A 27,367-nucleotide genomic window follows, 5' to 3' on the forward strand; every position below is an offset into this window, starting at 1 on the left:
TCCATTTAATTCCCACAGGACTATTCGAAATGCTCTTCATTGCCACTCTACTCCCTCTTCTAGCTTTGACCTCTGTCTCTGCCATCCCAACCAAGCGAGATGGCCCAGGCAAGCTCAGATTGAAAGGTACCAACCAATGTCTAGGCAAGGCGAAAGAGAACGGCGGCTCCACAGGGACTGATGGCGTATGGACCGAACCATGTGATACTGCTGTCTCATGGAAAATTCCACCACTCGGGCGACCTGGTAAGATCGAACAGCAAGATTACAAATTATCAGCATTGGACGGGGGTGATGGCGTCAGCGTTGATATTCCGCTTACGACGGGTGTTTACGATCCTGTCAAACCAGGACAACAGTGAGTTATCTTTGCTTTCACAGACTCATCTATCTTTACCCCTTCGTGTAGGGGTCACTAACGCAGTGAAACCCTTTGCATAGATGGGCTATCAATCCCGATGGTAGAATCTCGATTGGTGGTGCCAAGATGGTCTGCGTGAGCTGGCTGGAAGGTAACATCGTACAAGCCAAAGCTTGTGGGACTGGTGGTGATGCTCCAGATGGAACGATCAAACAAGGTATGTCCAATACCTCTCATTTGACTTCATGGCTCAATGTTATATTGGCTGATACAAACCATCATTTGGACTACCTAGTCTGGGAACTTGCTTAAATCCTCAAGAAGCGATCTACTGTGAAGCGACACATGGATTGACAGTGGAGCTGGACAGTTGTTTGTAGCACTTTTGTACCTATGTAACTTTTCAATGCATCCATATGCAGCTAGTATCTCGAAACCGTGATGCAAACGAGAACAGCAGAACAGGATAAGGTAAAGCTTCAGCACTTCGCAATCTGAGACTCATGAGGGTCATGCCGAAGATGAGTTGACGCCGAATATGATCAGAATCCCAGTGCCGTCAAGAAACAGGTTCAACACCTTGTGTCCTTGATAGGACAAAGGGCCGTCTGTTGATTTACCCCAAGACCAAAACTATTTATACCACACTCGTCCATACAGTCTCATCAGGAAGGAGGCAACACTGTATCGTGATTTCTCACTGCACTGTATGTTCCATTAAAGCAACTTGAACTTAGGTTTGACACAGAACTTCAAGGACAATTTACATTGTCAAAGCCATGTTATTCGTCGCTCCTTTACTCCCCTTGCTATCCTTAACCTCAGCTCTCAGCATTGTCAATCGACGAGACGACACTACCTACAAGCACGCAAGCTTAGAGCTCACTGCAACCGGTAAATGTCTAACAGCAGTGCAAGATCAAAATGGCGATGTGATCGATGGGTTCCAGTTTGTCACTTGTACTGGTGATACCGAATGGAGCGTTTTCAAACCTGCTGAAGGACCCAAACAAATTGGGTTTATATCCAGATCGTTCACACCAGTGTTGGATGCTGGTGATGATGGTAAACCCCATGATGTATCACTTGAAAAACCTCAATATCCTCGAGAAGGTCAAAAGTAAGTTCGATCTCCTCTAGCGCCGTGGATTGACTGATGACTTGGGCCTCGATTAGGTGGTTGATCAACTACGATGGAAGGATCTCGACCTTTAATGGCACGTTGTGTCTGAGTCAGACCAAAGGCGCTCATGGAGATCCGTCGATCAGAGCGGAAGGTTGTGGCTCAGGTGAAGATAACAAGGAGTCGAATATCTTACAAGGTGTGTTTGGTTCATGGATTAGTGAAGGGGGTTTACGCTGATTCAATGGTAATCGTTTCGCTCGTAGTCTGGAAGGTAGTGGAATTTCATGGTGATAGCTCTTCTTCCTAAACCTCGTTCGGTAGGATGACACAGTCTTCGTCAGTCAATGTTTATCATACTTTCATTATTATACCATTATATGCAACAAAGACCTTGTTCATTGCGGATGGTTTTCGATTTGGCATCGTAAATGTAAATCGATATTGGTGCATACAATTTGTGCTTGGTCCAGTTGGTCGAAATATGCTTCTTGCCGTTGACTTCCGAGTTACAGCTCACCGAGGATTTATCGTGATATTGTACACTACGACCGACTATCCTTATCCCCCGCCTCCTCTTCCTCCACCAGTTCTCTAGCCAACCTCGCCTCCTCCCAGAACCCTTTCATCTCTTCGTCGTCCCACCCTCCGCCCATTTCATGATCCCAATCACTCGCTTCGCTCTCTTCGTCAACATCACTATCACCCTGAGAGATACCGATTGGACCGAGGGCTTTGGTAGCGTTGACGAACGAATTGGACAGTTGCTTGGAAGATGTACCGATGAGGGCTGTTTGAGCTCGACGTGATTCTCGAGGCGTATCTCCTGTCGCTGCATCGGCCGGAGTAGGTGTTGTGTGTGCGTGTGGTGCTGGAAAAACAGACTTGGGAGGAGGTGACGAATATGATGGTGTCGGCTGAGAGAGGGATGGTGCAACTGGAGGAGTCGACGGTGTTGGTCGTTCGTGGATTGTCAGATTGGCTATTAACGCCGAGACAGGGTTATCCGGAGCAGCCGATGGTTTAGGAGGAGGAGGAGGAGTGTACGGCTGCACTGGGGTATCACTGTGGACTGGTCGGGGCATCGAGGTGGTGGCATGAGTCCTCGAAACATTGAGAGTGTTACTGGACGTTGATCCATTCTTGACTCCCTCGCTCCTCTTCCTCTTATCATCCTCGGGCCAACTGAACATCCCCCTCTCCTCCAGCTCCTCGAGCAACTCCACCTCCTTAATCTCTCTCCTTAACCATACAGCTTCTTCACTCAGATTACTTTCCACCCAATCGGATCCCTTCTTGCATTTCTCACAGCAAAACCCGTCTTCGGGGTTACCCTGTTTCTCCTTGATCGTTCGATTCGTGGTAGATATCGATAGACGCTTCTTATCTGAATATTCCCTTTTAGGCCTGTTGGGACATAAGGGGTAAGAACATAGTGAGTTGAGATGTCTCTCGTGTATGAGTTCTTGATACTGTGCGGGTGTAAGATGAGAAGTCTAAAAATGAGTGAAGAGAATCAGCTAGATCTATTCGGATAGATATCGTTGAGCAGATGCAACCTCATGACCACGGTTTTACTCACAATCTTCTTGAACGTAGTCCTGTCCACAGTCTCCTCCATCAACTTGTCCATCCATCTGTCCACTCTTCTCTGCAATTGAGCTTTCCTGACTGCCGCTTTGATCAGGATATCATCTTCGGCCTTGTAATCTGTCTCATTGAGAGGACGGCTGGAGGAAGATGCTTGGGGCGATGATTGTTGAGCGACTACCGATAACTTGACTGCATTACGAGGTGTATTGGAAGGGCCTGCTACGCTCGGCGCAGGAAGTCGAGTAGACATTGTTGCTTGGGTAGAGGGCAGGCGTGGTTGATAAGAGGAAGTCGGATATAATCAGTGAAAGAATCCATCAAGAAGTAACAGGTCAGGATGAAGCTGTCGAGTGGAGGTGGATCGCACTCCCCATCGCATTCATCACGAGAGCTATTCCAGATAGATACCCAACTGAAAACGGTATGCACCGAGAGAGAAACATGCTGATTGTATAGTACAGTACATTGTTTACGATTTTGCATTATCTGATCATGCGAATAAGATGAGACGTAATGGGATATATATAATTTAAACAAATATAGTGATGGTATAAAACCTCATTGGATCACTTCTTCCTCCCCTCATAGCGTACCTCTGCATCATGTCATACCTCATACCCCTATACACACCCTAGAACCCTCGTCCTCTACCTCTTGGTCCACCTCTTCCACCCCCACCACCTCTACCACCGGGTCCACCTCTCATCGGACCTCCTCTCGCACCCCTAGCACCTCTAGCAGCACCACCGGCACCTTCCTTCCTCCTCTTAGCCTTTGGCATATCATCCACCAACAACGTATCTAAAGGTAACGAATCCGGTAAGATGTAATATCGGACGTTATTCCCTCGGATCGCTATCGAGTCCAAGGACAGGGGTTGTTGCGTGGTCTGGGATCGTAAGGTGAGTTTGACGGATTTGAGGTGGGTGTTCATCTGAGGGTCGACGGCTGTGATGGTAGAGCACAAATACAGTATACAGAAATATTTTGATGTATAGGCAAGAACATAAGGATAAGGAACGACAGACAGAAGGAAGCAAAAGTCAGCCAAATCCTTTCCTCCTTCGTCTACATGGTCTGCATCCTACTCACAGGTGATCGTACCATGCACTATCGTACCGTTCTTGAGCTCGATCGTGACCGTCTCGTTGTTGAGCTTCATCAAGAATCTATATGGCACGAGGAGAATATCCAAGTCAGCATGGTATCCTGCGAGATATTACCACAACTCCTCCATTCTTCCCGTCACTCCTATGTTCCGCACGTTCTCCTGCCGCCCATTGATCCTTCTTCATTCACAGAGATATGAATGTGCTAAGAGGTCTAGCAGAGCTTCCACCTATGCATAACTCAATTTCCCTCGTCCATATAACCTTCTCCACCTTATCCTTGTCTCAATCCTCCTCTTCTCATCTTCCCCGTCCGCTCTGTGCTGGAAATGTACCCACCTGACGAGCTTCATTGTGAAAGACGGAGTCGGACTGAGCTTGGTGAGGGTAGGTTGTAAATGCCTGTGAGGCTTTTGTTATTGATGATAAATGAGGTTGGGTATAAGCAAAGATGTAGTTGGATAGATGTTATGGATGTCATGGATGTTATCGTCTTAAACGTTGGATGTCAGTCAGAGATCGGAGTTACGCGGCGTTATGGTGAGGAGATTAAGGTGTGGCACTTTGAAGACATCTACGCGTCATCACATTGTCATCCATTCATTCATCTATCTACTATCTACTATCATCTATCATCTATCATTCAACATCCTCATCCTCATCCTACTCCTTCTCTTCTCCAGTCCTCCCTCTCCTTCTCTCAGCAGATCATCAGTCCGAATCACCCCTTGCCACACGAAATATACCCAGTATCGTATTATACATCACCCCAGAGGAACCACATCCATCGCGTCATCTGTGTCGTTTCATCTCATCTCCACTTCGAACTGTCATAGAAAGAACAATCATCAACGTACAATCAATCATCAACCCAACTGTACATCTTACACATATATCTCCTGAATCAGCAGCAGCAATTCTGCTATCTACTGTAACTTACCCTTCCCTTCAAACATAATCGACCATCACTATTGCCTAGAGGGCAACGACGATATCCTTCTCGACTCCTTTCTTCGTCTGTATTCCATCAATTCATCCTACATCAACCCTCGATTCTTCCCATTTCCACTTCAAATAGGCTCTGGCTACTCTCATACTCATACCCGAATCCCACTTGGTTATTGTATCTCACCAACCTTGTCTAACAGAACACGATATAAAGTCTTTTGGTTATATAGATTTTAAGCATGTCATACACCAACGGATACAACTCGAACCCTCACTCTCACTCCAACACACCTGCACCTCAAGATCAGAATAATAATGCTGCTGTCAAGGTACAACCTCTGTTATGCTCGGGTCATACTAGACCTGTGACCCATCTATCGTTTTCCAACTTGTGAGTGAACGTTTGAATCCGTGATCGAGGTCTTCTTGGTCTATCTACCAAGGGAAAGCTTGTGTTGATCTTCCCAATACTTGGCTAGACTCGACGACGGAACTTACCTACTGATATCAGCGTGTAAAGATGGTAATCCGATGTTACGAAGTTGGTTGGGTGATTGGATAGGTACTTTCCTAGGTGAGCTTGGGGGATTCATTCTCAACGCGTGTGTAATCATACAGCTAATTTCCGTCATAACGTCATGTACGACTGATAGGTCACAAGGGAGCCGTGTGGTCTTCCAAGATATCGTTGGATACCTCAAAAGCAGTAACTGGAAGTGCTGATTTCACAGCGTGAGTACCATCTCCTCTTATTCCGTTAAGTCCAGATATGCTGATACTTTGAGCTCGTATATTCAGTAAGATATGGGATTGCAACTCCGGTGAAGCGCTTCACACATTCTCGCATAATCATATAGTACGATCGGTCGCTCTCAACCCACAACAGACCCCTCAGTACCTATTGACGGTGAGTAATATCGCTCATCGCGATTGACCGAGAAACATACGAGCTAATTTTACCGTTGTCTTTTATTTGAACAGGGTGGTCACGAAAAGAAGATCCGATTGTTTGATCTAGGTCGACCGGATGCTGAACCTTTGATACTTGGAAGCCGACCCGATGGACTATCTTGTGATGGGATTGTCAGGAGTCTGGTATGGGATGAGGGTTCTGGTGGGACGATGGGTGTCAGTGCTTCGGAGGATGGATTGGTTAGGTGGGTATTTGCCATTATCGTGCATATTTGTTTATCTGGATCATGGTAGTTGTCCATGATTCATCCTTATCTATTTCTACTCTATAGAAGAGCTCTGGCTGACCAACACGTTGCGTGATCCTTTCAGATGGTGGGATCTTCGAACATTGAGTCAAACAGGTCAACTAGATCTTGGAGAATCCATCACATCGATGGAATTGGCTCATGGAGGTGGCACGTTGAGCGTTACCGCTGGGAAGAAGGTGCATTTCTTGGATATCCTCAGGTGAGCTGGGTCTCAGTATCATTCAAGAACATAGCTCATATGATACTCCGAATCGATATTAGACAACATCCACCTGTCACCGTCGAACTACCCCACCCACCCACCTCCGCATCCCTCCACCCCTTCGCCAGAGATCGATTTGTGGTTGGATCAACAAACGATCCGTGGGTCAGAGTGTATGATCTGGACTCTGGAAAGGAGAAGGAGGTGTACAAGGGACATCATGGACCTGTACTTTGTGCGAGCTATAGTCCGGATGGCGAGGTCTACGCGAGTGGGAGTGAAGATGGTGAGTTGGTACTTCTAAGCTTAGACGATATCTTCTGTGTGGTATCGACAACAAGCTAACGCCGATCATCCACATAGGTACGATCCGTCTCTGGCAGACCAATCCAGGCAAGTCCTACGGACTATGGCAAACGCAGGACTAGGCGATTCGGGATTCATAGCATGTCACATCGAGTTCTCTTCTGCCTTGGACCAATTTCATTTCCTTCCCCTTGTACTCGTCTAGACCCGACACATCAGTCGGAGAGGAGAGTTACTTGTTTGCATGTCCACATGTCTTCATCTTGTGCATATATATTGAAGGTATACGAGTATATAGTTTATGTGTTATTTGACATTGTCATCATGCATGAATGTGGGTGGGGGTGTAGCATGACGTCACTAAATTACCACTCTCATATCAGATAAACGATACGATTCATGACTCTAGATGATAAATGATATCCTCTATCACTATACTTATGTGTTCATCTCACTCTAATCTTGACGACTGTCAACCTGTATTCCTTCATTCCACCATGCCACTCCTCACTTCCAGAGCACGACATGTCCTCCAACCCTTGAGACCTCTCACCCTTTCAGTAGGATTCAGCTTCATCGTACCCCTGAGATTCTTCGGCACTTCCACCCCGGGTAAAAATGATATACAGTGTACGAGACGATTAGTCAGACAACCTTCTCCAGCAGCTAGCAGGGAGAGTCCATATCCCGTCGTGTTTTTGAGGATGAAGGGTGCGGAGGTACAAGGTGTGGAGGAAGAGGGAGAGTGAGTTGGTATAAGCTTTTCTTTTACTCATTGGTTACGTGCGAATCACCATAATATCATTCGTATCGCTAATACTATGTCTTTCCATGACGTCGCAGATGGATCGAATGGTCATCCATGTTCTCAGAGAAAGGATACACCTCGATCGAAATTGATATCACCATCCCACCTTCACCTTCCTCTGAACTCGATACTGAGGAAACATCCATATCCCCTTTGATATCTTCGTTATCAACTGAAATACGGTTACTCGCTATCCCCTTCCCGCCTATCCTGGTCGCTAGAGGAGTATCGACCCTGCTAGCTCAAGCATATATAGAAGATCATCCTTCGTCTGGACTGGTACTTATCGATCCTATGCCAGATGAAGATCCCCAACCACGTCAAAATTCAAAGTTGAGATGGCCAATGTTCAAATACGAACCGCATTTCCCCATATTGGTCATGTCCAACCAAGCTTCACTCAGAGAGTTGAGCGTGTCTAATAGACTGGTAAGAGAGCATGGGGTGTTACCGAAAGATGAAAAGATAGGATGGTTTGGGAGGAGCGGGAAAGGCGTGGAGATTGAGGTTATGGATGGGGTGGATGAGAGTAGTAGGATACAGGTGGAGAGGTGGATGGATCGGCAGGGGTATTGAACAGATTTATACAGTGTTGAGTAAATGTAGAAGGATATGTCAGAATGTAAGATAGTGAGGATCAAGTTGTTCTTATGACTTGGTGAGAAACTTGGGCTGTACATGGTATCTGCAGTCATCAAAATCTACTTGCATCGTGTCATCATCATCAAGATTACTCGACCTGTCCAGCGAGATTGGGTCTTTCCCTGTCCCATCCACTGTATACGACATATTCAGAATGTATTCTAGCAAGACTAAAGTCATACATCCTTTTTAGATGTTGCCATAATATATGCTGACCATTAGGATCTACATTTCCTCCATCATATATCCTCCAAATGTACATCCGGGACTTTCAATCCAGCCGCATAAGCCTTAGCCAGCACCTTGATCGCCTATATGTCCCATTCCCAATTGTTAGCTTCTAAATTTGTCACGATAATGTATATCTTCATGGTCGACATCACACTCACCTGCTTGTACACCGGCGCATCTATCATCTGTCCGTCCAAGGTGTACGCACCTTTACCTTGCTTATCGTGGAGCTCGAAAGAGAACTTGACACGGGCTGCTTTCAGGATGGCTGAGCAATGGAATAATATTCAGCAAGCGAGATATCTGTGCAGGACGGCATCGCGAAATGGACCCACCTTGTTCACTTGGTGAGAAGGATTGATGGATCATGTCTATCTGATTGGGATGAATCGCTTGCTATGATCCAATCAGCAGTCCATCAGTACTGTCCAGCCTGCGGTTCTTATCGATAGATACACCTCGCTCACCTTGCCATCGAATCCGAGCCTTCTGCCTTCTTCTGATTCTTCCCTCAGCGTATCGGAATTCTTGTAATTCACACATACCTATAAATTGAAACAGACTCATCAGCTTGTCGATCGACTGCGATAAGTATTACGGATGAGACCTACCAAGTCGATAGCCTGTAATCCGAATGCTTTGGCCGTGGTGACAAGCTTTGATCGTGGATAGAGTAGTTCGTCCCGGGAGGGTGTACGTGTCAGGCCGACATCGGCGCAGTCTGTCTCACCAAACATCAGTGTATCTCGATAAGAGGGAGAATGGGATGAGAACACATACAATCCTCAGCAGCAAACTATCCACTCAAGTCAATATACCCCCATCTAACCTCTATATGACGCAAGAGATCTCACTCACCAACAGAGCATCCAGATGACCTTTCCCACTACCCGCTATCCGCTCAATATCAATCATCGCCCTTGCACTTTCAATCATAGCTATAATCTTGATCGGTTGATCACCGCCGGTCCGCTTCTGAGGAGGTGCAAGTTGGTTGATTCGTGAGATAAGATATGAGATGTGGTCGGGTGAGTTGGTCTTGGGTAGTGCGATAGCCTGGAGGTGTTTTGTAGGGAGCTAAGTCAAGTGGGGTATCAGTGATCCCAGTAGTATGACAACTGGAAAAGGAGAGACGAGACACGTACAACCGCTTTCAGATCATCATCCTCATATCCTGTTCCAATAGCGTTTATACGAGCTACCATCTCTCCTTTTGGTCGCCTGTCACCCTAAGATGATAGTTCAGCGGATATGCTCTCCACAGTCTAATTATTATACATACTTACACCTACTGATACGATCGAGAGATAGAAGCAAAACTCACGTTCAACACCTCTGAGATCAACCTCCTAGCTTCATCCTTCTTTCCAGGAGCGACGCTATCTTCCAAATCATATGCTATCGAATCTGCCGGACTAGTAAAGGACTTTTCGATCATACGTGGATTAGAGCATGGCACTGTGCATGCATACATTGTCAGCTCATGGTAGAGAGGTAGTAGAGATCAACGAGAATCGACTCACCATACAGCATCGCTCTTCTGGACACGGGCGTTCTCAGTTCCACCGAGGATAACAAACGTCGATGTGGTCGATGACTACATGATGAAGTCAGGAAGTTTTGAGCTGTTCTCGTGACACCGGTAGATGTATACAGTATCTTTGACATGATTTATCAATTAAGATGAGATGTCGTCTGGATAGATGGATGTACGAAATGCCAAGAGACGCTCCTCCTCGGTCATGCTCCCATCCCACTCCAATTTCCCTGAGTGAACAATAAGACCTCTCCATCCTCTTCACTCATCCTCCTATCTAGACGCCAGCAGCGGGATGTCTCATGTATCCAGTCGTGTGTATCGTGGATCAAGGGTTATCAGAGGACGATCACTCCCCATGCATGTGATACAAGGTGGATCTACTGGCAAACCAAAAACAACCTATCTTATCTAATCATCATTGATACTCCATGGCAGCTTTCATCCCGATTTTACCATTCTGAACAGCCACCAATTCCATTCCTTCTCCATTCTCCGTGTTATTACCTATGAGCTCGATCTCATCATCAATGATCATAGGACTCGTTGCTCTATATTTGAACATCTTCAACCTTTTCCCACTGGGTTTGTTCAAATTGGCTAGCTCTACTAACAACGTAGCTGTCAGCGGCCCATGAACCAATGGTTTCGGGTGACCTTCCTGGTTGATCGTCCATGGATGATCGTAATGCACTTTATGGGGGTTATACGTGAGTGCGGAATAGAAGAACAACAATGGGGATGAAGGGGTATAAGTGAATGTCACATCTGAGTTGTCTCGATTTAGTATGTTACCACTACCTTCAGATGGTGTTGGTGCTGGTCTGACGGGTGCGGGAGTGGTAGTAGTAGGTTCCTTCCTAAACACATGTGTACGTATCTCCCTTATTGACCATCCATCTTCATCGTAATCCTCCTGATCGCTGAATGTACCAGGATAAATCCGTAATTGCTGATTCACAAAAACCATATCCTTCTTGAATTCCACTTTCGGTACATTCACAATCTGAGTGACCTTTTCCCCAACTTTCAATGAACGGTTGAGAGCGGACCATTCGATCGAGCCTCCCGCCCACATCCGTCGAGTATAGGGTAGTGGAGCATTGTATTCCTGTTTTGGCGCGCCGGTGGAACCGACGTATCAGACTAGATCATCCCCTTCGACCGAAATGAAACAAACACGAAGTTCACAAATGACAGATCAGATAGGATGATGTATGATGTGTGATGACGAAGCCATAATGCTCCACTTAGCTTGATTCTCACTGACCGTACTAGTCCCATCCAAACCCAAATCTCTCAATATGGGTTTAGGTCTAAACAAAACCAGATGAAAGGACGGATCCAAATCTTCATCTTCCTTTAGATCTTCCAAATACAGCCTAGATTGTTGTTGTCTTGTGGGTAAGATCCTGCGCAGTTGACTTATCCGGTCGATATCGACCGTATCGTAATTGACTTTCGGAGCGCCAGTCGTTAGTTTGCATGACCACTCGTCGATGAACGCGGAGGAGGTATGGTCTCTCCTGGTATCGGATCTAATTACTCGTAGAGGTCTGGAGACAGCTCCCATACGAAAGGTACTAAGGGAACTGCGAGTGATCGTCTGTCCCTGTAAATTCGGGCTTACCAATCTGGGTATCGGTCGAAAGCAAGACATCTTATCCTGCGGTGTTAGAGACGAAGCGTCTATATAGCTACTGTGGTCATTGCCTTCAAGTCTAGAGGCTACTTAAACGAGTGTGAGTGCTTTGACGAAAAAGGGAAAAGAGACTAGACGCCAAGAACTCGATTCACTGAATTGCTGGTTTATTCAAGGAACCATGCGATGTCGCAAGAACGTAGTGATTACGACCGAATCCACCCGAATCTGTTTTTTTAAGGGTAATTCGTGGGTTGTTTTTTTATCAGATACGATACCAACTCACAGGAAGTACCCATAAGGAAAATTTCTCCTGTTATCTGATATCGGCCGAATTCAATCCTTTAATCCATCAAATTTTCGGTTCTATCATAATCAGAGCGCCTATTTATCTATAAATCTGTCTACTCCACTGAAAAAGGTACGGCTGCCCATCTGCTGCAAAGCAGATACGAGAGATGTCAAGAAGATAATCGGGAAATCTTGAAAGGGTCACACACACCTGCCTTCTCGATCACCACGCCATTGCCAGGTCATGCTCTCTTCTCTTCTGTCACCCTCAGAGATTTACCGAGAAACATGCTCCACAGAAGTTTTCGTAGCAACGAGGTGTTTTTTTTTTTTTTTTCCCTTCTCATCTCGTTTTGAGAAGATTCTTGGTTGAGGTCAAGCTATATATATCGACTGGTTGTACAACAACAGTACATTTGTCTTTCTTCTCCTATCCATCCAACTCTTTTATCCAACTTCAACCTACTGGTCAATTTCCTCACCATGGCCGCCTCAAGACTTTCAGCCGAGGTACCCACCCTCGACGCTCGACCAGGCTTCTCACGAGCCGATACCGACTTACCTGACACCCACAAAGAAGCTAAGACGGTTTTACCAGACACAGAGAACCACTCTTCCACCCAAGATGATCGATCCGACAAGGAAAGTATAGGCTCGATCGAAAAATACCCCGGTGTAGCCAAGATCGAAGCTCTCTACATGGTCTTCGGTAAAGGTGCTAAACTTTGGGTCTTATGGGTGTAAGCTTAGCTTCTGGTCGTGGTATGGCGAGGGTGCAAAGAACTGATTGTTGAGGTTGCTCACAGATCTATCGGTCTTCTGGCTTGCGCTTATGCTTTGAGTTCGAACACCACGTATCTTTGTGAGTTGCTTCTTTTTCGCTCTACAATCCCTTTCCCCGTATCCTCTCTCGACAATTCACCATCTCTCGTCTCATGGCTCACCCTCGTTGCTTCCCCAGACACCGCCTTTGCCACCTCTGCGTACGGTGAACACACTGTCCTCGGAACGATCAGCGTCATCACGTCCATCATGTCCGGTGTGGCCAAACCTTTTATTGCTAAGCTTGCCGATCTGTGGTCACGTCCCGTTGCCATCGCTTTTGGAGTAGTCTTCTACACCATCGGGTACATTGTCATAGCAGCTTCCAATTCCGTTGGCGATGTCGCAGGCGGTCAAGTCATCTCCACTTTGGGAGACACTGCTCTATCGTTCACTCAAACCATCTTACTCGGTGATATCACCTCATTGCAATACAGAGGATTGGTCAACGCTTTGGTTTCAGTTCCTTACATCCCATTCGCCTTTGTTGCTGGTGATATTGCCGAGGGTATCGGTGCCTACACTACTGTCAATGGATGGAGATGGGGATACGGAATGTTCTGCATCATCATCCCCGCCGTGGTCACCCCCTCTGTCTTGATCCTTCTGTGGGCAGATCGACGAGCCAAGAAACTCGGTGCTTTATCCCTCGCTTCATCAACATACGCTCGAGAACGGGTGCTTGCCAACGTGAACGCTCCTCGAAAAACCTACACCGCCATCTTGATCGACTACGCTAGAAAGATCGATGCTGTCGGTTTGTTGTTACTCGGCTTCGCATTCGGTTGTATCCTCACCCCATTCACTTTGTCTACCACTGCCGCAGGCGGGTACAAGAACCCTTCCCTCATCGCTTTGCTCGTCGTCGGTGGAATCCTGTTCATCGCCACGATCATTTGGGAATGGAAATTCGCTTCTCACCCTATCATGCCATTGAGAATCTTCAACCGAACTTTCATCTGCGCTGTCGGTATCGACTTCATGTATTACTTCTCCGGTTACCTCTCCGATGCTTATTGGTCTTCTTGGCTCTGGGTTGCTAGAGATTACGATGTGAGTCACTCTTCCAATACGGACTCTCCAGATTATAGCTCACAGTACGCTCTGATATATTTAGTCCAAAGACTACACTTACATCCTTAACATTTTGACCGTCGGTCTCTGTGGTCTCGCCGTTCCAGCAGGTTTGATACAACGATACACCCATCGATTCAAGTATCTCCAAATCTCCGGACTGTGTTTCCGAATCATCGGTATGGGTCTCAACTACCTCTCCGTAGCAGGTAACGGATCCAACGCCGTCATCGTCTCTTCTCGAGTGATGATCTCCCTCGGTGGTGCCATCTCCGTCATCTCCTCTCAAGTGGCCTCTCAGGCTTCCGTGCCTCACAACGATTTGGCCCTTGCCGCTTCCATTTTGGCTTTGTGGACTTCCATTGGGGGTGCGATCGGTTCTGCTATCGCCGCGTCGGTATGGAACAGACGAGTACCCCAAATGCTCGAACTGTACGTTGGTGATTACTACAATCACAATGCTACTGCTCTCGCCGAGATCTTCGGTTCGATCTACGTTGCCAGAGCTGCCGAACCTAGAGAATTGATCGTCAAGGGTGAGTAGGAGAAGTATGGGCTCAGAATGTCAACCGACATACGCTGATGAGAGGTCTGACCATAGCCTACGATGAAGCTGTTAAACCCTTATACCTCGCCGCTTTACTCACCTCGTTCGTCTCTTTGATCTTCGGTGCTTTCACCAAGAACTATGTTTTGGACGATCGACACAACGCCGTCGAAGATACCGTCATCAGCATGAAGTCCGAGGACGAGACTGCTCCCGAGGTCGTAGCCGCCAAGGCCAGAGAAGCTGAAGCTAAAGCGGCTGAGAAATTACATGCTGAAGGTAGACTCTAAGGTGGCTAGGTCGGATAGAATATTCACCAGTCAACGCCCTTGCCATCATTCCGTTGCTTCCTCTTCACCATCTCTAGAAAACACACCATATTTAGGCTCTTACAACTTATAATATCAATAGAATAACAGAGTAGATTGAATGCATGCTCGATTTGATCTTGATTCATTCGAAAATGACAATGATAAGTAAAGGTGGCTGCGTTTATTACAAAATACACAGGACTTTGGAATTAAGTTGATACATCATGATGATAAACCGACAGTCCAATTGCTTCCCTCTTTCGTATTCTATCGTTGTCAACACGTATCTCCTAGCTTCGTTATCATTGTATGCCATTGTATGGTGAGTGTGCGGTCTCGGAACTGTAGAGATGAAGCAGGGGTGCAACAGGCTATAACCCGAATCATTCATCCTCCTTCAACGCCAACGACTTGATAGCCATCTCCAAATACTTATTACCACCTAGATCCCTTATCTCATCTTGAATCTGATTCTGCAGATCTATGATGATCTTTCTCGTATAATCGAAAGACTTCGTTTCGTCTCGAAGATAATCAACCACGTGCTTCTTTAAAGATACCGAGGTCGTCTTCTTCTGTAAGACATCTGTGGTGATAATTTTACTTTAGTCAGCTGCTGCATGACATGTGAGAGGGAAAGGAGGTGTAATGAAGATCTGGATGGATAATCTTTTGTGACAGAATTGTACTCACTCAAGATCTGTCGATTGGAGTCATCTGCTCGTACACCATGAACCACGGGAAAACTGAATTTGCCTTCAGTCAGATCTTCACAGTAGCCTTTATTGGCTTCGTACTGGTCGAAAATACGAACAATCAATGGTATCAGCTAAAAGTGGGATCCCTACGGTTTGAACGGTTAGCTCACCTCTGTCGATTGGAGATTCATGTAATCGTCTCTGATCTGGAACCAAACAGATATCAAGTTGACAAGTGGTACATAGTCACTAAAATTTGTGAGAATAGGATTAGCTTCGATGCATAAAATCTATCAATAACACATCCACTCACACTTCAGACTCTGATTTGGCCATCATCAACTTCACTGCTAGCCTGAGCAATCCGCCTGCTTCTGTGATGATCGATCAGATTTACGTCAGCTGATTGTCTGCAAGTAGCGTCCGCTGGACTTACTTCCTAACACCATATCCACGTACTCTTTCTCAGTCGGACAAGTCAGAGTATCCCTCCAAAACAGATCCAAGCCCTGACCGCGATGAAGATGAAGCAGTTCGTCTGACGGTCATTAGATTGGTATGAGGGTAAGCGGACGACCACCGGACAAGTCATTCACTCACCTGTCACTAATCCCACCACGTCCACGTCCTTCTTCTTCCCCTTTGAGCTGGTGTCTCTCAACGACAACAGCTCCTCCATAGCCAAGAAATAGACGTAATTCGCCGTATTGATGGTCTGCGGTATACCGTAGATGGTATGGGCAACTGGTAGCCCACGTCGAAGTTCCGAGTTATCCTCTACGTCGTCCATCCTGATTGCACCCATACGAAAAATTAGCTATGGACTGTATGTGATGATCGATCGACGAGATCGTTTGCTGTTCAAGATCAAGCATACTCACAGTAAACTAGCATTATGCAACATCCTCACTATCCTCGTGACGACCTTTAAATCCTCTTCTGGGACTTTCAGCCATACATTGAAAGCGTCTATCAACTTTCCCCTGAACTCTTTACCCGGGTTCGCAGAGATGTAGGTGTAGGGTTCGAGAATGGTCTAAGCATTGACGAGATAAGGTCAGCTTGCGATGGTGTGGGACATTTCATAGATAGTTGAGACTGGACATACCCTCTCCTGAGCATCTGACCATCCTGGTGTATGCAGAGTCTTTCTAAGGTTGGAATAGTCCATGGTGATGAGGTCGGAACAGATTGACTTGGCGTGATCGTTGATGGAGTTGCTAACGCCAGCCCGTGATGTATGCTTTGTTGTCGAGACGATGATCGGTGAATATCTGGTCTAGGCCGTGTATGATATGTCGAACTATGGACTATAATGAGATGAGATGCTAACAGGTGCAGAGGAGGAAACAGAGTAAACTGAATTGAAACGAAATCAGGTGGAGGTGACGACAACAACGATGACGATGACGACGAGTGGCAAATCGATCACGACTATAATCGCAAGGCCGTCTCAGGTGTTCGAACAATGAAACATGCATGGTATATACGATGATACAGAGTACAACAGAGGTACATATGGACATGGACGATACTAAGCACAACAGACCAATGATGGATAATGTACACAATCACATCGACTCCACCACCCAATAACCTTTCCCCTCCTTCCTCAATATTCCTCTATCCACTCCATACTCCAGAGCATCCTCGATGTTCCAATCCCCTACTCTCTCCCATCTCCCTTCCTGGCCCCACTTCCTCATCACACTCGTCAGTTCATCTACCGTCATCCCATTTACAGACTTGAAATCGTTCTTCCTTCTGATCGAGTTTTTGCGTAGATCCCTTTCTGCCAGGAGGTGAGGTATGAGCAGTGGTAAGAGGAGTTGACTAGGTAAAGGCAAATAACCATATCTATCTTGTGTTACATATCCATTGCTGCTGGAAGATTTCGTCGAAGATGGTGCTGTCGTGGGAGGGAGAGTGACCTGAACCAAATTACCTTCCTCTGATACATTCCTTATCGCCCATGAGACCAATCTCTCAATCTTCTTGTTTCTCTCTTTCTCATCGATCATCACACCATTGGTAGACGTATTTCTTTCTCTGTCAACCAACAAATCCTTCCTTGTCGCTGTACCGTCCCTTATCCTCCGTCGTCTCCTTCGTTCCTCTCTGCGTATCTCATTATTCACCACCAGTGTAGCCAAGATGCTCAATCGCTCATCGACTAAGATGGATGATGGTGTGAACGGTCTGAGTAAACCAAGAGAGCAAGGTGTTGAGGTAGACTTGACAGGTTTTTTCCGAGATATGAATGTTTTCTGCGTAGGAGTGGTCGCGTGATCTATAGATGTTGATGAGGAAGGCGTGTTGACCTTGGTGCTATTTGCAAATACACCTGATCCACTGGAACTTTTACCCAAAATTCTTGATCTACCACTTGTCGAAGGGTCATCTTGAACATCTCTATATTCCGTAAGATAGTGACCTAATTCACCATGTAACACCTCTGGGCCGATTTCTTGAGCTTTAGATATCGACTTGATCGTCTCTTGAGTCATATGGTCAAGCATGTATTGACGGAAAGTACGGTCTGTAAGTTGGGACGAGCGTAGTTTAGTGGGGTCTCGGAGCTATGTCGATGGTATTTGTCAGCTTGGAATCCTCAGAAGAATACAGAGATAAACAATTGGGGATAAGGATGCTCACTGACCTCTGGCTCGGCATCGATCATACTCAATTCGCTAGGCGCTTCACTAGTCAGTGTCGTGCCAAGACCATCAGACATGTTGGGGCCGACTCGAGATACAGATGTATCTCTGTTGGGTGATATCGGTGGAGTCTTGTTAGAAATCGACAAGTCTGGTAAGGTGAATGGACGTGAATATAATGTTTGATGGAGATGGTCCACTTGAGAAGTATGAGTATATTGAGTATCGGGATCGACGATGGCTGCGAACGGAGCATCAGCAAGGCAGAGCTTTTTGGGCACACAAGAGATACAGGACGTATCGCCATGAGACCCTCCCATTGCCCAGACCATCGCCCAAAGGCTATATTCACACACCAAAAAATGCAAACTCACATATGAACCCACCAGCATTCTCATCCACCACGACCTGTCTAACCCATTCACCACTCCCATCCGATTTCTTCCTCATCCACTCGTCTACCTTCCCTATAATCCTGACGGTGTCTCCTACTCTTATATCTTTACGTTGAAATATCTTGGGATAGCCATTGGTATTTGACCAATTCTCTTCATAAGCTTTGCGTTTTGCGTAGGCTCGAGACTCACGCTCGGACAGAGTAGCGAATGTGGTTCGTGCGAAAACGGCTTTATCTGTTTTGGACTTGGATCGAGAAGAGCTGGAGTTGTGGGTATGAGCGATGGGTGATAGACGGAGTAGCACAGGTAAGACGTGTTGGCCATCTCCATCATCGACTGCGGTAAGGATCATTAGCATATGACGGTGGTGAAGTTGGAGACATGACTCACGGGTTATGGTCATGGATGTATCCTTGTGGTCCACTCCTGCTACCCATGCTACCATCTGTACCATTCTGCATGGGAAGCGATCGAGTAGAAATACATCTAAGAGATATACTACAGTTGTCAGCATGCGTGCTTTCCGCTGATATCAGTGGCAGGTAACCTCGAAGCGGAATGGTTTTCCGATGAAGCTTTCTCATTGCGCAGATCCTCAGCAACGACACTCACCTCTCGAAGCATAAATCATCCCCTCCATTCCCTGCTGCACCACCACCCGCATCTTGTACACATCACTGATGAAGCATTTGGCTATGGCCTGAGGACGATGCGACCAACTGATGAGGGTAGAGAGCGGAGGGAGATCCGGGTCGTCTAATCGGGTGGTTCTTTTTGAGCTGAATGCATTGCTGAAAGGGGTATTGCCGTTCCAATCGATACGACTGGGAGTGGGTGGATGGTTCATGGATGCTATATTGACATTGTTGATAGTTGATATTTGATAGTTGATAGTCGAGTGAGGAGATGAGAAAGAGAGATGGATATGGATCTGTTGTTGTTTACACTTTCAATCGGTTGATTCGATTCTTACAATTTCATTTTCTCTCTCCACCTTCCAATGAATCCATCTCAATCAACTCATACCACTCCTTCTCATCGACCCACAAGCATCTAAACCACCATGTCAAGACCTACACTGAGCCTTTTATCACCCCTGCGACGGACGATCATCCCCTCTTCACGATGCACCTTTCCCACTCGTCGTATACCCCACCGATCCGTCCGGTTCAACTCCACCACTGTCCCACCGAAGTATACCACCAAATCACATACCGTTCTATCCAACCTCCTGCGACCGACCACCCTCGTGTTGATCTGCGTACCGATATTGACTGGATTCTTGGGTGTATGGCAGCTGCAGAGACTACAGTGGAAGTTGAATCTGATAGATGAGGTGGATAGGAACCTGCAGAAGGATCCGATGCTGTTGCCTGATAATATTAAGTGGGTATAAAACTTCTGCACGTCATACATCGTATATGTCACAGAGTCAGATCTGATCGACCGTAGTCAAACGCCCCATATCAGTAGGAACATACTAACTCAACCTGTTATCTTACAACGTAGCCTCTCAGCTCTACCAGATTTCTCCTTCCGCCGAGTGATCCTCAGAGGTAAATTCATCGGACCTCCGATCTTACAAGGTCCTCAGACGAAGGATGGGTTCCCAGGATACCATCTCATCCTCCCCTTCCAGCGTGAGAGCGGATCGACTATCCTGGTCAACAGAGGGTTTATTACTACCACCCGAGCGACGGCGATCCGAGAAGGTCGACAACCTGCTCCTGGCCTCAATATCGATGGAGGCAGTGACGGGGTCACCTACGAGATCGAGGGGATGTTGACCAGAGCTGGTGAGCAGAATTTCTGGACCCCACCGAACAATGTCAGGACGAACGAGTGGTTCTGGAAGGATATATTGGGCATGACGCAGTATGCAGGAGGGGAAGCAAGGGGGATACAACCTGTGTTAGTGGACGCTTTTGATGGTAAGTTTTCGTCTCCTGCTTGTTGATGACTTGATGAACAGAGCTTACATCCTGGTATCTCATGTATAGACCCAGATGCTGCTCCGACTTTGCTGATGAACCAAGGTATACCGGTGGGTAGACCCCCTCACGTCGAGTTGAGGAATCAACATGCTCAGTATGCTGCTATCTGGTGAGTCGGGTCTGCTCTCTGCTCATGTATAGTATATTCATGCTGATCATTGCACATGTGCACTACCTCCAGGCTCTCACTATCCGCTTCTACAACTGTCATGCTGGCATACGTCTTGACAAAGGGTAAAGGTGGACCCAAGAACAGAAGACCTAGGTTGTGATCATAGCCGTACAATGCATTGCATATGCATACATCGCTCATTAGTCTTTCGTCTCGCACGCTGCCTCTCTCCTGATGACCTGGCTATATGCATGCATGAACACGCTGTTATGATGATGATGATAAATTAGCAAGCACGAGTATAGTACCATGTAAAAGTGATACACCACCTGTGATTCCACTCCGCCAACGCGACATCGACCATCACTCGACCAATTAATTCCCTTTCTTCTCCTTTCATCCCTCCCCGTCACTCTCTCCTCATTCACAACTCCCACCAAGCATAAAGTACCCATCGAAATGGCTAGCCCAGCAGATGCTACGCCTGTGGTAGAAGCTCAGTAAGTGGATCCTGGCTTGAGCATGTTTATGCGAGGTGGTCTGGGACGACCGAGCTAACGTTGATTGATCTTCTCACAGGAAACGAGTCAGTCCTTTCTCACACTTGCAGCTGTTGTACCTTGCATTCGCTCGCTGTAGAATGGAAAGATGACTGATCAATATGGTATTCTGATGAACAGGCAGACCAAGAGCTAAAGAACGTCGTCGAGTTCCTGAGAGGTAAACATGGTCCAAAAGTCAGAAGAGGGATATTGAATGGGAAGAGGGTGGATTACTTCAAAGGTGGGTCATCGTCTTCATCGATCTTACCACATCCTACTTTATGATTGTTGTCTTATGATGGACATCATCCCCTTCATGATGATCATGTTGCTCACCTCGTACCCATCTCCAACTGAACAGGTAAAACCGCAATTCGTACACTACTCTCCCCTCAATATCAGAAGTTGAAGAAAGTACCTGTCCTCAAGACTGAAGAGGAAGCTAAAGCATTGATGATAAAGCTGTTGCCCTTGTGAGTATGACAGCTTTACCAACTACAGCCTATATCCAAACCTCCACGACCTCTTCTTACGATTCAATTGGTCATCATTGACTTCGCTTTTGCCTTCTTGCTTCTCCGCTCCTCGTTGCTGAATACTGACCCCAGTTCACATCCGCAGTGCATTCTTCCTTCGTACCGACCGACCTCCTGCACCCGTCCCCCCACCGTCTGGTACACCCAAGACCCTCCAACTTGCCCCTCAACAATCGTTCGATGAGACATCCTACTACACATGGTTTTACGACGGTTCCCCGCTGTACACGATCTTAGGTGGAGCAGCGATGGTAGTCATCATGTTGGCCGGTGTCATGTTCCCCCTCTGGCCCATCAAGTTACGTATCGGTGTATGGTACCTATCGATCGGGGTGTTGATTCTAGTAGGCTTGTTCATCGTTTTGGCGATAGTGAGGTTGATCTTCTGGTGTATCACCGTGTTGACGATGAAAAGAGCTGTTTGGATTTATCCAAACTTGTTTGAGGATGTTGGATTTGTGAGTACTTTTCTACTTGGAGGATCACTATTCCCACATCCCACCCATTGACCCCTGTCTATCTCATTTGCACCCACACGAAATACTTTGCTCATGCCCATCTTCCTTTACTCACCAGTTCGACTCATTCCGACCCGGATGGGCGTACGACGAGCCCAAGAAAAAGACCAAGAAGAAGAAAGCCGTGGGAGGTGTCACCCCGTCCAAGAAGTCTAGAACTCCCACGGCTGGCGGTCTGGAACCTATCGAAGCACTGGCTCAAGCTGCAGGTGCAGGCGAGCCTCCTGCTGGATCACCTGGAAGTCCCACCGAAGCTAGTGCGACGGGCGTACAAGTCAACCCAGCTTCTGAAAATAACAATCAAGGTGGATTGAGAAGTAGACAAGCGGCGACGATCGAGGAGATCGATGATGATGAGTCTTAGGTGGTGGATTTTAGATGACCGTCATCAGAGGAAAGTGACGTGATTGGATCAGAAGATGTGTGAGACAGAATGGGAGAAGAGATATCATGATGAGATGAATGGATGTTGGTTGCTTATATTCAAATTGATGAGTCAAAAACGTATCTTATGATATATAATTCATGCATGTGATCTATCTTGATTAGACATAGGCTCTGATACCAATGGTCGATTCTGCGATCAATGAGTGATGTACTATATACATATACGCTCAACACGCTATCTGCTTCTTTCCATCACAATATTTCTTATGGTTTATGATGAACCATCATATTGTTATATCACTACTGTCCACCTAAGCCGCAGCACCGAGGAATTGTTGTCTCTGTGGGAGAGCAGGAGCATACCAGACTGTCAGCATTGCATGGTCACTCACGGATGGACGAAATGATGAACTCACCAGCTGCATGATCGACGCCTTTTGAGTAGCATCCAAAGCGTTGATTTGATCCGGTGTGAGCTGTAACACTTGAAGGAGCATTTGCTGATCGTCGCGAGAAAAGGCAGCACATCAGCCTCTTGTGACCAAGTCTCGTAAAGTAGACTTCAACTCACTTGCTGATCCTCTGGTAACGTAGCCAAAGCCTGCTGAGCACTAGGAGGCAACGCTGCCATACCACTAGCAGGTGGTTGGGGAGGTGCAGGTGTGGAAGCACCGTAAGAAGGTGTACCGTAGCCCGCTGCGGGAGGGGGAGCAGAGTTGTACCCTCCCTGTTGAGGTGATGGTCGATACCCTGCTCCTCCAGGTGGATAGGACGGACCGGACGATGCGGGTGGATAAGCAGGGTAGGCGTTTTGAGCAGGAGGTGGGTAACTGGATGGAGGAGGTGGAGCAGTCGCTGGCAGAGGCTGGATTCGCTATATGCATTGTCAATGTAGGTGATCAGTACAAAACACGAAAGTGCAGCCAATCTGAGATGTGCTAACTCACCTGAAGCACCGATGGATCTACGATGTTCATCAATAACATAGCTTGGAACAACGCATATGCGAGTTGAGGTTTCGACGAGAGCAGCTGTCGTGCTTGTTCTGGATTCGTCGTGATGAGAGACTGTAACAATGTACGAAAGACATGAGATTGATCAGTATCGTACATCCACCGTTGGAGGTTATAGGGCTGGATCGCAGTCCGGTACAAAGCATACTCACCTTCATACTAGCCATAACATCCTGCATCTGACCCGGAGTGACCGTCGCCAACGTCTTACTGATATTATCCGTTGCGTTGGCCCCATGAGGTAGAGGTGCACCTTCAGGTAAAGCCGAAAGATCCACTCTGTTCACTGGTGGTGCACCGTCGTATCCTCTTGGAGGGGTATCTTCTGCTCTACCGTATCCACCTGGTCCGCCTGGTCCGCCGGGCCCACCACTTCCCGGAGGAGCATTACCTACCGGACCACCTGGATGACCGGGTATACCACCTCTGCTTCCTCTTCCACCTCTTCTAGGTCCAGGCTCGTCAGTCGATAATTCCACCCGTAAGTTTCGACCATTCACGGGCACTTCTTGCAAGTTTCGGACGGCAGATAAGGCTGTGGCTTCGTCTATGGGGCACAAGGGAGGGTCAGTATGGCACGGGTGGGGATCGATAAATCATGTTAATTTCTGGGATGACAGATCAACATACCGTAGAATTGAACAAATGCGTATCCTTTAGAGCGTCCAGTCTGAGGGTCGAATTTGATCCTGTTAGGTTTGTCGTTTTATATCAGCTCTGTCCATACCCACAGGTGAGGTAGACGATGACTGATGTCAAGATGGTAGATTCGCACTCACTCTACATTGTTCACTGGACCAGCTTCCGAGAAAGTATTCGCTAACTGTTCTTCCGATACATCGCTGAGAAAGTAGATTGAGGAGGTGTTAGTGAAACATCTCTTTACATGCTGGGGAAGGCGATGTATCAAGGCTCAAAGCGATAAGACATACTAGGGGATGTTTGCGACTAGATAAGGCAGATGAGCATCAGTAAAGACAGCTCGGGATACTACCAATACAAGAGAACACGTGATACGTGACAGACCGTGGACGACAGGATGTTCATCTCTATTCTAGAGACCATTCACTCACCGAAGATGGTCCTACTGGCTGAAGTGGGGGGAGGCATGATACCGGACCGGATGAATCGATCTACGACGATAGGGAAAAGTGAGGAAGGAAGAGGGTTGAGATGGTTTGAACGTTTGTTTGATATTTGCGTTGTTGATCAGATACTGGACAGCAAAAGGCTTCAGATCTTTGACGGTGAGATACCAGGGAGCTAATGGTCGTTTTTGTGCTGCTGACAATGGAATGGAGCTGATGAATGAAGAGCAGGTAAAAGGTAAAAGGTAAAAGCTGGAAGGTGAAGATGGAAGAGGAGGGAGGATTATTGACGAAGTGGGCGACAACACGTGGCGCTTATGTAATGACCTGTCGGAGTGGCAAGACAAAGGATGTTGCTCGTTGCTCCGTTCTTAACAATCGACACATCGGACAATGCATAACAAAGCTCACAACTCGGTGGGTTTGATGTGTATATAGGGAATACAAGGTACCTTGGTCTCAGCCTCCATTCAGAGAGTCCGAAAACCCACTCAGGGGTCCTCGATCGACCAGACTGTACGGTCATCTCGGTCAGCTCAACTTTTGCTGTTCGGGAGGTACTGAAGCGGAAGAGGACTTTACTCACTCTGTTTCGACGCTTCCTCGTTGGACTCCTCCATACATGGGGATATGATCACCTCCGGATCGAAAAAGGACAGACATCGCTGTGCCTTTTCTGTGCTGGCGTGATCGGAGTAAAAGATTGTGCCGTTCTCCATTACGGTCCATCTGGATCACCATGAAGCTTGTCAGTGGGCGTTTCCCCGGATGCACAGTGATATCGTGGAGAGCTCATATAGAACTTGACTCACTGTTGTAGGTTAGATCCTTCTTTCGGTTTCTCGGCGGTAATGAGGTTCACCCCGTTCGTCAAATCGTTAGGATCAGCTTGCAGGTTGAAAGATAATTGCGAAGATCGAATTGCTCCCGATTTTCCCATGTTGATATCCCACAAGAAGACAGGATCATTTCCACCAGGACATGATTGAGTGTGCACTGCTTTACAGCCTCCGTTGAGTACCCCGGGAGGGATGTAAAGACAAGTGTCATCGGCTTTGTTCTTGAGGAGAACACTTTTGTGCTCTTCCCGGGTGCTTAGAGGGGATGCTGAGGTGATAGTCAAGATTGAGAGCAGAGCGAGTGTCGAGATCATTCTAACAGGCTGATGTCGAATCTGTCAGTTTCAGTGTATTTGAAAAGATGAAAATGATCTGTTCCCAACGTATTGTTAGGCGTGGGAAAGTTGTCGATATACACTACCAAACGCACTGTCATATAAAGATACAGTAGTAGACATACGAGGATTTTCATAATGCAAATGGTGACTCAATCGGGTCAGGCAATCAGATCAGCGTTGAAAGGAAGCTTGTAACCGAGTGAAAGGAAGGTCAAGTAAGGATTATAGGGGTAGACTATACTCCATTTGCAACCTACGATGCGTCAAATATTGATGATCTTACTTGTTCAAACGAGGTACATATACAAAGGAAGGTATATTCATGCAGTATCATATGCAATAGAAACGGAATCAAGGAAGGATTGATTAGGGGGGGTTATGACTGAAGTTTTACCCGTCAATTTTCCAGACTGATCGGGTCGAGCGATCCACAATCAGCAAAGAGTTCTTACCGGCCGAGTACCATAGGCAGAGTTGCTTGATTTTTTGGTAGCATCAAAAGAATAAAAGCTTACCTTGTTGACTGTCTGCGTCAGTGCAATCTACCAAGCCAATATTGGCTGTCATCCCGTTCTTCAATTTGGGTGGTTGACCCAGACATTGCTCAATACCACCCCAGGGAGTAAGGTCGTTCGCGATATATCTGATTTTTCCATCAGATGCGAATTGCCATCTGGTTGGAGTATAGAGAAATCAGCTCAAATCCAACCATACATCTGACGTTGACGTTGTTCATCAAATAGATATGTACGTTGTGGTTGTGTCGATGTGAGGCACTTACTTATCATCATTGAGCTCGTCCAGTGCAACCTTGACATAAACTCCATCCGTCACTATCGTCTTGACTTCCAAAGAAGTTCCGGATAAAGTGATTGGTCCGCCCTCATCGAGATCGATGTCCCATTTGGACCTGCTATCGCGTTCACAGGGATAAACCGATAAACTTTCGCCCTTGTCGCCTTCGAGGACATCTTGGATAGCAAGGCAGCTGAAGGTACCCTCGAGATTCAGTTTGATGTTCTCTCGTTGGGCAGCAAGAGCCAATAAGGTGTTGAAAGCTAGGAAGTAAAGGGCAGTACCGCGAAACATGATGGAGATTCTCAGTTTGATGAGAAATACATTTGACTTTGCGGAACTTCTCACGAATAACCGTCAGTGGGTGGGATTATTTATAGTGGGGTTGTTTCCACCATGAATAATGGCAATTGTCCATCTTTCGATTATTGATCGTCGAGGCTCATCCCTCAAGGAGACGATGCTGATAATTGACTCCATTTTGATTTCACGATGAAAGGAGACATTGACTTCTGTGCTTCCTTTGTATATGCCACGGCTTGTGTTGATGGTATGTCGCCGCTGGCGTAACAATCATCTCTTCAGCCGCACAACTCATGAATATAACGATGCTCCATGTAATATCTTGAGAACATCAACACGGAGAAATCAAAGCTGTCAGGATGTAGACCGACCAGGTGAT

At 46.8% G+C, this 27,367-nt stretch overlaps 16 protein-coding genes across 16 annotated transcripts; 7 read left to right on the forward strand and 9 right to left on the reverse strand.

The window, feature by feature from the left end:
* Positions 1-29: 29 nt before the first annotated feature.
* L199_008679 (uncharacterized protein) lies at positions 30-673 on the forward strand (the record flags this gene model as incomplete). Its single annotated transcript, XM_064894358.1, has 3 exons — positions 30-358; positions 442-578; positions 657-673. The coding sequence occupies 3 exons, from the start codon at positions 30-32 to the stop codon at positions 671-673; spliced, it is 483 nt and encodes a 160-aa protein (XP_064750430.1).
* A 467-nt stretch (positions 674-1,140) lies between these two features.
* On the forward strand, positions 1,141-1,794 carry L199_008680 (uncharacterized protein; the record flags this gene model as incomplete). Its single annotated transcript, XM_064894359.1, has 3 exons — positions 1,141-1,481; positions 1,538-1,683; positions 1,751-1,794. 3 exons carry the CDS (start codon positions 1,141-1,143, stop codon positions 1,792-1,794), a joined length of 531 nt encoding a protein of 176 aa, XP_064750431.1.
* A 235-nt stretch (positions 1,795-2,029) lies between these two features.
* Positions 2,030-3,327, reverse strand: L199_008681 (uncharacterized protein; the record flags this gene model as incomplete). The annotated part of the gene is made up of 2 exons (XM_064894360.1): positions 2,030-2,980; positions 3,067-3,327. 2 exons carry the CDS (start codon positions 3,325-3,327, stop codon positions 2,030-2,032), a joined length of 1,212 nt encoding a protein of 403 aa, XP_064750432.1.
* A 381-nt stretch (positions 3,328-3,708) lies between these two features.
* L199_008682 (uncharacterized protein) lies at positions 3,709-4,239 on the reverse strand (the record flags this gene model as incomplete). Its single annotated transcript, XM_064894361.1, has 2 exons — positions 3,709-4,025; positions 4,170-4,239. The coding sequence occupies 2 exons, from the start codon at positions 4,237-4,239 to the stop codon at positions 3,709-3,711; spliced, it is 387 nt and encodes a 128-aa protein (XP_064750433.1).
* A 1,134-nt stretch (positions 4,240-5,373) lies between these two features.
* On the forward strand, positions 5,374-6,987 carry L199_008683 (uncharacterized protein; the record flags this gene model as incomplete). Its single annotated transcript, XM_064894362.1, has 8 exons — positions 5,374-5,525; positions 5,614-5,708; positions 5,788-5,866; positions 5,933-6,041; positions 6,116-6,291; positions 6,419-6,556; positions 6,619-6,845; positions 6,923-6,987. 8 exons carry the CDS (start codon positions 5,374-5,376, stop codon positions 6,985-6,987), a joined length of 1,041 nt encoding a protein of 346 aa, XP_064750434.1.
* A 375-nt stretch (positions 6,988-7,362) lies between these two features.
* Positions 7,363-8,249, forward strand: L199_008684 (uncharacterized protein; the record flags this gene model as incomplete). The annotated part of the gene is made up of 2 exons (XM_064894363.1): positions 7,363-7,610; positions 7,709-8,249. 2 exons carry the CDS (start codon positions 7,363-7,365, stop codon positions 8,247-8,249), a joined length of 789 nt encoding a protein of 262 aa, XP_064750435.1.
* Positions 8,250-8,554: 305 nt separating this feature from the next.
* On the reverse strand, positions 8,555-10,214 carry L199_008685 (uncharacterized protein; the record flags this gene model as incomplete). The annotated part of the gene is made up of 10 exons (XM_064894364.1): positions 8,555-8,626; positions 8,705-8,814; positions 8,882-8,942; positions 9,014-9,091; positions 9,158-9,267; positions 9,327-9,342; positions 9,405-9,623; positions 9,692-9,775; positions 9,871-10,004; positions 10,070-10,214. 10 exons carry the CDS (start codon positions 10,212-10,214, stop codon positions 8,555-8,557), a joined length of 1,029 nt encoding a protein of 342 aa, XP_064750436.1.
* A 287-nt stretch (positions 10,215-10,501) lies between these two features.
* On the reverse strand, positions 10,502-11,743 carry L199_008686 (uncharacterized protein; the record flags this gene model as incomplete). The annotated part of the gene is made up of 2 exons (XM_064894365.1): positions 10,502-11,194; positions 11,354-11,743. The coding sequence occupies 2 exons, from the start codon at positions 11,741-11,743 to the stop codon at positions 10,502-10,504; spliced, it is 1,083 nt and encodes a 360-aa protein (XP_064750437.1).
* A 756-nt stretch (positions 11,744-12,499) lies between these two features.
* L199_008687 (uncharacterized protein) lies at positions 12,500-14,749 on the forward strand (the record flags this gene model as incomplete). Its single annotated transcript, XM_064894366.1, has 5 exons — positions 12,500-12,756; positions 12,823-12,878; positions 12,978-13,891; positions 13,956-14,448; positions 14,514-14,749. 5 exons carry the CDS (start codon positions 12,500-12,502, stop codon positions 14,747-14,749), a joined length of 1,956 nt encoding a protein of 651 aa, XP_064750438.1.
* Positions 14,750-15,153: 404 nt separating this feature from the next.
* Positions 15,154-16,639, reverse strand: L199_008688 (uncharacterized protein; the record flags this gene model as incomplete). The annotated part of the gene is made up of 8 exons (XM_064894367.1): positions 15,154-15,356; positions 15,464-15,566; positions 15,639-15,717; positions 15,782-15,842; positions 15,905-16,006; positions 16,069-16,259; positions 16,350-16,504; positions 16,577-16,639. The coding sequence occupies 8 exons, from the start codon at positions 16,637-16,639 to the stop codon at positions 15,154-15,156; spliced, it is 957 nt and encodes a 318-aa protein (XP_064750439.1).
* Positions 16,640-17,039: 400 nt separating this feature from the next.
* On the reverse strand, positions 17,040-19,187 carry L199_008689 (uncharacterized protein; the record flags this gene model as incomplete). Its single annotated transcript, XM_064894368.1, has 5 exons — positions 17,040-18,047; positions 18,128-18,366; positions 18,500-18,859; positions 18,914-19,009; positions 19,136-19,187. 5 exons carry the CDS (start codon positions 19,185-19,187, stop codon positions 17,040-17,042), a joined length of 1,755 nt encoding a protein of 584 aa, XP_064750440.1.
* A 399-nt stretch (positions 19,188-19,586) lies between these two features.
* On the forward strand, positions 19,587-20,789 carry L199_008690 (uncharacterized protein; the record flags this gene model as incomplete). Its single annotated transcript, XM_064894369.1, has 4 exons — positions 19,587-19,909; positions 20,033-20,454; positions 20,524-20,626; positions 20,699-20,789. The coding sequence occupies 4 exons, from the start codon at positions 19,587-19,589 to the stop codon at positions 20,787-20,789; spliced, it is 939 nt and encodes a 312-aa protein (XP_064750441.1).
* A 299-nt stretch (positions 20,790-21,088) lies between these two features.
* Positions 21,089-22,589, forward strand: L199_008691 (uncharacterized protein; the record flags this gene model as incomplete). The annotated part of the gene is made up of 6 exons (XM_064894370.1): positions 21,089-21,129; positions 21,209-21,215; positions 21,310-21,412; positions 21,533-21,644; positions 21,793-22,165; positions 22,284-22,589. 6 exons carry the CDS (start codon positions 21,089-21,091, stop codon positions 22,587-22,589), a joined length of 942 nt encoding a protein of 313 aa, XP_064750442.1.
* Positions 22,590-22,923: 334 nt separating this feature from the next.
* Positions 22,924-24,735, reverse strand: L199_008692 (uncharacterized protein; the record flags this gene model as incomplete). The annotated part of the gene is made up of 9 exons (XM_064894371.1): positions 22,924-22,953; positions 23,029-23,112; positions 23,184-23,486; positions 23,560-23,679; positions 23,778-24,172; positions 24,256-24,314; positions 24,405-24,467; positions 24,558-24,573; positions 24,699-24,735. 9 exons carry the CDS (start codon positions 24,733-24,735, stop codon positions 22,924-22,926), a joined length of 1,107 nt encoding a protein of 368 aa, XP_064750443.1.
* Positions 24,736-25,204: 469 nt separating this feature from the next.
* Positions 25,205-25,866, reverse strand: L199_008693 (uncharacterized protein; the record flags this gene model as incomplete). The annotated part of the gene is made up of 3 exons (XM_064894372.1): positions 25,205-25,227; positions 25,300-25,442; positions 25,526-25,866. The coding sequence occupies 3 exons, from the start codon at positions 25,864-25,866 to the stop codon at positions 25,205-25,207; spliced, it is 507 nt and encodes a 168-aa protein (XP_064750444.1).
* Positions 25,867-26,385: 519 nt separating this feature from the next.
* On the reverse strand, positions 26,386-26,979 carry L199_008694 (uncharacterized protein; the record flags this gene model as incomplete). Its single annotated transcript, XM_064894373.1, has 2 exons — positions 26,386-26,563; positions 26,672-26,979. 2 exons carry the CDS (start codon positions 26,977-26,979, stop codon positions 26,386-26,388), a joined length of 486 nt encoding a protein of 161 aa, XP_064750445.1.
* Positions 26,980-27,367: the final 388 nt, after the last annotated feature.

This window comes from Kwoniella botswanensis, chromosome 3 (assembly GCF_036426115.1).
Source record: "Kwoniella botswanensis chromosome 3, complete sequence".
Taxonomy (NCBI): domain Eukaryota; kingdom Fungi; phylum Basidiomycota; class Tremellomycetes; order Tremellales; family Cryptococcaceae; genus Kwoniella; species Kwoniella botswanensis.